Source organism: Panthera onca, chromosome A2 (assembly GCF_046562875.1).
Source record: "Panthera onca isolate mPanOnc1 chromosome A2, mPanOnc1 haplotype 2, whole genome shotgun sequence".
Taxonomy (NCBI): Eukaryota; Metazoa; Chordata; class Mammalia; order Carnivora; family Felidae; genus Panthera; species Panthera onca.
In genome coordinates, this window is record NC_138340.1 from 4,183,030 (window position 1) to 4,191,223 (window position 8,194).

Sequence of the window (8,194 nt, forward strand, 5' to 3'; positions counted from 1 at the left end):
CCCGTGAGGGGCCGGATGGCTCGCCTGGCCGCAAAGACTCCTGGGAAATGTAGTCCCGCCTGGCACAGTCCCGGGGGCGTGAGGGGGAAACAGGTGTCCGGCGTCTAGAATGAGGCCAGAGCGTGACCCAAGAAGATGTCGGAGCCCGGGAGATCCACCCGCGCCCGCGCGGGGGAATAAGGGCCCAGGCCCAGGAAGAGTGTGCCTGCCAGTGAGATGGTCGTCACGGCAACGAGAGGTCGGAATTGTGTGAGGGAAGCTGGCCCTCGGCCACGTGATCTGGGTCGGGGGTGGGGCTTTCGCCCAGGGGGCGGGACCAGGACCACGACTGGGAGGGGGCTAGCCTGGCCCTTGGCCGTTGCCCGGCAACGCCCGGGCGCTAAGTCTCCGCGGCCAGGCCCCTCCCCCTGAGGAGGTGGGCTCGGTGTCACGTGACTCGGGCCCTACGGGAGGGGGAGTGGTCGGGGGCCCGGCCGGACGCGACCACTTAGGGAGGTCCGAGGGGCGCGCGCCTCGTTCCCTGGCCCGGACCCCAGCCCCTCTGCACCGCGGGGAGAAACTGAGGCCCGAGTGGGTAAGTGCGAGGTTGGGAGCGCGCAACACGGCCCGCGTCCTTTTTGTCCAGAGGGGAAACTGAGGCCCAGGGAGGTCAGGGGACCAGTACGTTCTGCGATCGTCTGGTTCCCCCTATTCGTCCCCCATCGCAGGCCGACTGCTTCATCCATCCATCCATCCATCCATCCATCCATCCATCCATCCGCCCAGCCGGCCATTCATCCACCCGACCCCACCTCCCCCTGCGTGGCTGCTGTGGTCAGGGCCAGGGTCGGAAGAGGGTCAGGTTAAGGGTCAGGTTGAGGCGCTTCACAGCCTTTCCCTGGAAGTGAGGAGGGGGGGGGGTGGCTGCCGTGACTGGGGAAGGGCGAGGAGTTCACTTTTCTGAGAACTGAGGGAGGTTCATAGACGGGAATGGTGGAAGAGGAGAATGGACAGGCGGGCCAGGGCCCGACCCGCTGGGCATTGTGGGCTGAGGTTAAGATCTTGGTCTCTATGGGGTCAGTGGTGAGCCCTAGGAGGGTTTGGAGCAGGAAGGGGAACATCAGACTTCTTTGGACAAAGATCCCTTTGGCTGCCTGAAGGGGGGGGAGGGAGGGCGTATGAAGATGGGGGAGCCCGGGGGGGGGGGCAGCTGCAACTTTGGGGTGGGGGCAAAGGACTGATGGCTGGATCTAGTGAAGATCTGAGGACACCCAACCCCACCATTTCTCAGTTCTGGAAGTCCCCCTCTCTTGTCCTCCTGAGTTTGAAGGATTGAAACCCCAAGATGGGATGGACCTGTGCCTTTCCCCGGGGGGAAATGCATGACACCCCCCCCCCCCGCCCCCCCAGCAAACGTTAAACACTTGGCCTGTTTCTCTTTCACCTTCTCCCTGGAACGAGTAAATTCACTCCCACAGCTGACGTCACATCTTAACCCTAATGGCATAGGTTCTTGTGTCTCCAACCCAGGCCTAAGACTCCTTCTGGGTGTCCCTTGGCAGAGTCATGTTTCTGCGCTCCCCCAGCTCCTACCCGCAATGTTCCTCCTGTCACTCAGTGTCCATCTGGTGCCTGTTGAGTACCTACTGAGTGTCTGGCACAGTTTGGGGCATTGAGGACCCAAGAGTGAACAAAGCAGAAACAGGTTTCTGTTTCTTTCCTGCCTCATGGAGCACGACAGTCTAGGGGGAGATCAGTTTTGCTCTGACTTTAAAGAAGCGGGAGAGCAACTCGTTGGGTTATATTTGGGGAGAGCATTCGGGGCAGAGGGCACAGCCCGTGCAAAGGCCCTCGGGCAGGATGGAGACTGGCTGCTTCCGAGGAACAGTGAGGAGGCAGGTGTGGCAACCGGCAGCGTGAGCAAGAGGGGCTGGTCCTCTGACCCTCAAGGAGCCTGGATATTGAGCAGGGCGAGGCAAGATGTGATTTGGCCCCTGGGGGGAGGGTGAAAGCCCAGAAGAGGCGAGGGGATTGGAGCAGGGGAGCTGTGTAGCCATGTGACCTGGAGCAGGTGGTGGCTGCGGAGACGGAGAAGCGAGGGCAGGGCCTGGAGCCTCTTCACACAAAATCTCATTGGGGAAATGGGTGCGGCTGTCAGCCAGGCCTGTGCCCGCCACCCTCTCTCCCGCCGCAGCCCCTGCAGCCCCGGGGAGGGCCATGAAGGTACTGCTCTTCACCGGGCTGGGAGCCCTGTTCTTCTCGTATTACTGGGATGACAACTTTGACCCTGGTGAGTGCCTGGGGGGGAGGGGGGGAGGGAGGAATCTGGCCAGCTGTCCGGTGCACCCCCAGGGTTGACCACCCCCCCCCCCCCACACTGCCAGCCAGCCTCCAGGGAGCCCGCGTGCTGCTGACAGGGGCCAGTGCGGGCGTCGGGGAGGAACTGGCATATCACTACGCCCGCCTGGGCTCCCACCTGGTGCTCACTGCCCACACGGAGGCCCTCCTGCAGAAGGTGAGACATCCCATTTCCCGTTTGGTGGCCGGGTGGGCGTGGGTGGAAAGCGGGGCCCGGGCCTACTGAAATCCTTGCAACGGTCCGGGCTTCCCGTGTGACGTGAGGCCAGTTGTTTAACCGCTGTGCCTCAGTTTCCTCATTTGCAAACCGGAGACAATAAAAGTACCTTCTCGTGGGTTATGGTGTTGGGTTGGTACAGTGACACAGCGGGGGTAAAACCGGGAGGGTTCCTCGGTCAGTGGGCGGGTGGGTAGTGTCCACAGCCTGTGCTGAGTATTGAGAAGGAATGATGGTGGGTGTTGAAGCTCGGAGTAGGGGAGGGGGCTTTAGGCTGGGGCCCCAGTGGCCTAGCGGGTGGCGGGGGGTGGGGGTGGGGGTGGGGGCCGGCTGGGGCGGACGGGCCCACGGGCAGCTCTGGCCCCCCCAGGTGGTAGGGAACTGCCGGAAGCTGGGCGCTCCCAAGGTCTTCTACATCGCTGCGGACATGGCCTCCCCTGAGGTGCCCGAGCGCGTGGTGCAGTTCGCGCTGGACAAGCTGGGTGAGGGGCGGGGCCTTCGGGGCAGGACCCGAATGGGGTGGGGCCGTGGTAGTCGGCGGGTGGAGGTTCACGGGGCCCGGGGCGTGGCCAGGGGCTGGAACTCTGGACCGGGCCTTATAGGATCAGGGACGGAGCCTGGCAGGATGCAGGGAGGAGGGCCCGGTCTCTTTGCTATTAGGCGGGGCGCCACCCGGGGCCGAAGTCACTGGGTCGGCGCTCTGGCCGAGGCGTCGCTGGTTCAAGGCGACGGCGCTAGGGGCGGGGTCTCTTCGGGCCCAGGGGCGGAGCCTCAAGGACTAGCTCCTTGCTGATGGGCCTCTCCGGGCCAGGAGGACTGGACTACCTCGTGCTGAACCACCTCGGCGCCACCCCGGCAGGCTCGCGGTCCAGGAGCGTCCAGGCGACACGCTGGCTCATGCAGGTGCTCCGCCCCTCAGCGGCCGGCGCCCCGTCCCTCCGGTCCCCAGACTCCACCCCCTCCTAAATCCCCACCGCGGGCCCTGCCCCCCGCCCGAGGCCCCGCCCACGCCTCGGAGCCCCGCCCCTTCCGGGCTCGAGTTTCCCCGCGGTTCGGTGACTCGCCGTCGCCACCTCCAGGTGAACTTTCTGAGTTACGTGCAGCTGACTTCGTTGGCGCTGCCCAGCCTGACGGACAGCAAAGGCTCTCTGGTGGTCGTGTCCTCGCTGCTCGGTGCGTGCACGCGGGGCGGAGAGTCGGGAGGCCACAGGGCTCGATGCGGCCGAGCCCCAGGGCAGGAAGGCCCCCTGGAGGAGGGGGAGCGGCGGTGGTCACTCAGCTGCTGCCCTCCCGCCCTGCTAGGCCAGGTGCCCACATCCTTCTCCCGCCCGTACTCGGCAGCCAAGTTCGCCCTGGACGGCTTCTTCGGCTCTCTGCGGCGGGAGCTAGACGTGCAGGACGTGAACGTGGCCATCACCATGTGTGTCCTGGGCCTCCGGGATCGCGCCTCCCCCGCCGAGGGAGTCAGGTGAGGCCCGGGGCCATCAGGGGCAGGGGCAGTGAGGGGCCGCCCAGCCGCAGTTTCCACCGCACCCTCCTGTCCCCAGGGGCGTCACGAGGGCCAAGGCGGCCCCGGGGCCCAAGGCGGCCCTGGCCGTGATCCGCGGCGGCGCCACACGCGCCCCCGGCGTCTTCTACCCATGGCGCTTCCACCTGCTCTGTCTGCTCCGGGGATGGCTGCCGCACCCGAGGGCCTGGTTCATCCGCCAGGAGCTCAACGTCACCGCTGCCGCTGCTGCCTGAGCTTCTGCGGGTGGCACCCCTTCAGCTTCCCAGAGGGGAACCCTCTATCCAGCCGTCCCTGAGCGGGGACACGAACCGAGACACCTCGGAGACGGTGGCCGTGGCTCAAGACAGAGTCATCAAGACAGAAAAGGAAAACCGAGAAACACTACCAGCACCTGGAAACACGGTCACCTCTCCCGGTGTGCAAGTGCTGATCGTGTGCCAGGCACCCTGTCAGTGACCTGGAAGGCATGACCTCAGCCTTCCGGGCCACCACTGATGACATGGTTGCTGCTTCCATTTTGCAGACAAGAAAACTGAGGCTCAGAGAGGTGATGCGACTTTCGCCACGGCCCTGGCCGTGTGAAACAGGGCACACCACCCCTGAGCCACCCTGGGAACCCTGTCCGTCTCCCACCTGGATCCTCTGCAGCCCTGATGTCTTCTTTCCACTCAGTTTTGGAGCATTCCCCTACCGTTGCCCCAAGCAAGGGACAGCCTTGAAACTGTCCACCTGCTGATGGGTTCTGAGGTGGGGGAGGAGGGAAAGAACGTGTTCTGGGCTGGACCCAGCCTCCTGTTTCATTATAAAAATCCTTCTACCCTTGCACACGTGTGTTCAAATTGCTTGGTCCTTCCAGTTTGCTGGTGGCAGGTGGGTCAAGAGGAATTTGTGTATGGGGACCAGACTTCTCAACCCTATTTTAGGGAGAAATGGAGGCGGAGAGAGAGGTAGCCCTTGCCTAGCAAGTCGCTGGTGAAAGGAAGGGTACTGACTGGCACTGAGGTTGTATTTGCAGCATGAAGTACAGGGTTTGCACAGCAATAATGATAATGTGTATCAGGCTCTGTGTATCAGGCTCTAAGCCCTTGGCATTGCTCATCTCATGGCATCATCACAATCTGAAGCTGGTGTTGCCACTGTTCCCATTTCATAGGTAAGGAAAGGTGCTTAGAGAGAGGCTGGACGTCCGTGGCAGGAGCTGGGATTCTCTACCTGCACATCACTGGTATTTATATCAGTTAGTGAAAACGTGACGCCTCCTCTCCCTAAAATGATAGATTAGTGCACTTGCATAAGGAAAAAACAACTATACAAATAAAAACTGTAGAACAGGGGCGCCTGGGTGGCGCAGTCGGTTAAGCGTCCGACTTCAGCCAGGTCACGATCTCACGGTCCGTGAGTTCGACCCCCGCGTCAGGCTCTGGGCTGATGGCTCGGAGCCTGGAGCCTGTTTCCGATTCTGTGTCTCCCTCTCTCTCTGCCCCTCCCCCATTCATGCTCTGTCTCTCTCTGTCCCAAAAATAAATAAAAAACGTTGAAAAAAAAAAAAAACAAAAAAAAACTGTAGAACAAATACAATGTTACAATAGCTGTTGGCTATCCAGGGCTCTAGAATGAGCAAGGGTTACAAGGGTTAACCCCAAACAGATCAGCCCCAAACTCGGACCATCATTTGGGGATAAGTAGAAGTGAAAGATAAAAAACCAGAATTTTTTTTTTTTTTTTTTTTTTTTTTTTGGTTTCAACCCTGCCTGCTGTCCCGGAACCAGCTAAAATTACATCAAATTATATCAAGTGCCATCAGGGGGCACTATACCACATCTTCAGTTCTAAGAATTTAGGATCATATAGATTGAAACCAATATCTGTTTATGGAAGTTTTATTTTGTGCCAAGTACCATTGTATCTTAAACAGTTTGGAATAGGTACTATTATTGTCCTCATTTTATAAATGAAGAAATTCAGGTGCAGGGTGGTAAAGTTCCTGGCGCAGGGTCAGCAAGCCAGTGGCCAAGGTGGGATGTCAGCCAGGAGCCTGCAAAAGTAGGATTCGGACTCTCAACCCACCGGCGAAGGGAGTCACCGCAGCCACGGCCAAGGCTAGCGCTGGTCCGCTAGTGGAAGCGCGCATGCGCAGGGAGATGATTCGCGCCTGCTCGTGGAGACCGCAGGGCCTCCAGCCGCCAGGGGGAGTGCGCGGCGTTCCCGCCTCTCTGGCTCGCTCGACCCGCGGAAGCTAGATATCCCAGAGTTCCGCGGGCCTACAGCCCTTCCGCCGCGGGAGCCATTGAGGAGCAGCAGGTTAGTCCGGTGCTCGGTGTGTGGGATCTGTTGCCATCCGGCCTCCGGGGCCCCGGGGCGGCTCAGGGCTGCGCCTGGGTGCGGCGAGCGAGCCCCGGGGAGCCGGGACGCGGGGTTCCGGGCGGCGGGGACCGAGCCCGCACTCATCTCTTGCCCTCCCCATCCGCGTCTGCAGCCATGGCTCTGCGCTACCCTATGGCCGTGGGCCTCAACAAGGGCCACAAGGTAACCAAGAACGTGAGCAAGCCGAGGCACAGCCGCCGCCGCGGGGTGAGTGCGGGTGCGCGCGTCGGGGGGAGCCTCTTGGGGGGAGGCGGGGAGGGCCCCGGCGACCGTGGTGGGGCGCAGGCGGGGACTCGTGGGCGGCGTGGGGGGTGTGAGACTCGCCCGAGCAGCGAGTGGAGACCCGTGCGAATCGCCTGCGTGAGGAGCGCCCACCTGGGCCGCACACCTGGAGGCGCCCCGCGCGGGTGTTTGCCGGGCGCACGGGGCCTGGGTCGAGGGGTCGAGGCTGGAATGTGGAAGGAAAGCGGAGGCCCCGTTAGGCTTGAGATCTCCGCTGCCCCGGGTTTAAGGGCTCCGTCGTTAAGCTGCGACTCCATGGTGCCCAGCTGCGCCCCCTGGCAGAGGTTTCCGGGCGCAGGCAACAGCCTAGGTCAAGGCCGGGCGGGGGGGCCCTGTCGAGAAGGCTGGGACTCGGGGGTGCGGGTGAGGAGGAGTCACGCTTCCGTCGTGGCGGGGGCTGCGAGCGCCTCGCGCTGACGGCCGTCCCCACCCCCCCCCCAACCCCCAGCGCCTCACCAAGCACACCAAGTTCGTGCGGGACATGATCCGAGAGGTGTGTGGCTTTGCCCCCTACGAGCGGCGAGCCATGGAGCTGCTCAAGGTCTCCAAGGACAAGCGCGCGCTCAAGTTCATCAAGAAAAGGGTAGGTGGATGGGGCGCCTGGGGGGGGGGGGGCTCAGTCGGTTAAGCGGGGGCTTCGGGTCGTGATCTCAGGGTTAGGGGGTGCAAGCTCCGCGACACCTCCGGCTCTGCGCGGACAGCTCAGAGCCTGTGTCAGATTGGAGGGATCTCGCTCGCTGTCTTCCTCTCGAGCCCCTCTCTGCCCCTCCCCTGCTTGCGTACTGCCAAGAAGAAACGTGGAAAAAGAAGGCGGTTGGGGTGCCTGGGTGGCTCGTTCAGTTAAGGGTTGACTCTGGGTTTTGGCTCAGGCCATGATCTCCAGGCTTCACGGGTTCGAGCCCCACGTGGAGCTCTGCACCGGGAGCAGGGAACCTGCCTGGGATTCTCGCTCTTCCCTCTCCCGCTCGCACTGTCCTGTCTCAAAATAAGTGAATGTCACCGTTGCCTTGGTGACGCGGTCTGTTAAAGCCTCCAGGTTTGGCTCAGGTCATGACCTCCTGGTTGGTGCGTTGGAGCCCCACGGAGCCCCACGTGCTGACACTGCTCGCAGCAGCCTGGGTGGGATCTGTCTGCCTCTGCCCCTTACCTGCTTGCGTTGTGTCTAAATATTTAAAATGTCTCGAATCTGAGAACCCAGTTTTCCCCTAATGATAGCTTTGAAAAAGAGGTGGGGGGGGGATAGGTGGACTGTCGGCAGGGCCGGGGCTTGGGGCCCAGACTGACCGCTCCGTCTCTTTTCCCGGCAGGTGGGGACACACATCCGCGCCAAGAGGAAGAGAGAGGAGCTGAGCAACGTCCTGGCGGCCATGCGGAAAGCGGCAGCCAAGAAGGACTGAGCCCCTCCCCTCTGTACGTAATAAAGCCTTTTTGGAACTTGGGGGTCTTGTATTGGTCTGGGGGAAGGGGCGCGGTGGTGACGTGGC

General features: G+C 62.1%; 2 protein-coding genes across 7 annotated transcripts; both read left to right on the forward strand.

Annotated features, from left to right (window-relative positions):
• Window positions 1-3: 3 nt before the first annotated feature.
• On the forward strand, window positions 4-4,889 carry HSD11B1L (hydroxysteroid 11-beta dehydrogenase 1 like). Of its 5 annotated transcripts, none has more exons than XM_060629944.3 (8): window positions 4-238; window positions 2,174-2,269; window positions 2,364-2,494; window positions 2,925-3,036; window positions 3,366-3,457; window positions 3,634-3,727; window positions 3,896-4,022; window positions 4,102-4,889. In XM_060629944.3, the coding sequence occupies exons 1-8, from the start codon at window positions 217-219 to the stop codon at window positions 4,295-4,297; spliced, it is 870 nt and encodes a 289-aa protein (XP_060485927.1). In that variant the 5' UTR covers window positions 4-216; the 3' UTR covers window positions 4,298-4,889. The 5 variants fall into 5 exon arrangements, with proteins under 5 accessions (XP_060485927.1, XP_060485926.1, XP_078299656.1 ...); XM_060629943.3 differs by having other exon boundaries at window positions 7-238; window positions 3,857-4,022; XM_078443530.2 differs by lacking the exon at window positions 4-238 and adding an exon at window positions 268-574 and having other exon boundaries at window positions 2,138-2,269; window positions 3,857-4,022.
• Window positions 4,890-6,234: 1,345 nt separating this feature from the next.
• Window positions 6,235-8,144, forward strand: RPL36 (ribosomal protein L36). 2 transcript variants are annotated; one of them, XM_060627042.2, is made up of 4 exons: window positions 6,235-6,365; window positions 6,541-6,635; window positions 7,159-7,293; window positions 8,018-8,144. In XM_060627042.2, exons 2-4 carry the CDS (start codon window positions 6,543-6,545, stop codon window positions 8,105-8,107), a joined length of 318 nt encoding a protein of 105 aa, XP_060483025.1. In that variant the 5' UTR covers window positions 6,235-6,365; window positions 6,541-6,542; the 3' UTR covers window positions 8,108-8,144. The 2 variants fall into 2 exon arrangements, with proteins under 2 accessions (XP_060483025.1, XP_060483027.1); XM_060627044.1 differs by lacking the exon at window positions 6,235-6,365 and having other exon boundaries at window positions 6,372-6,635.
• Window positions 8,145-8,194: the final 50 nt, after the last annotated feature.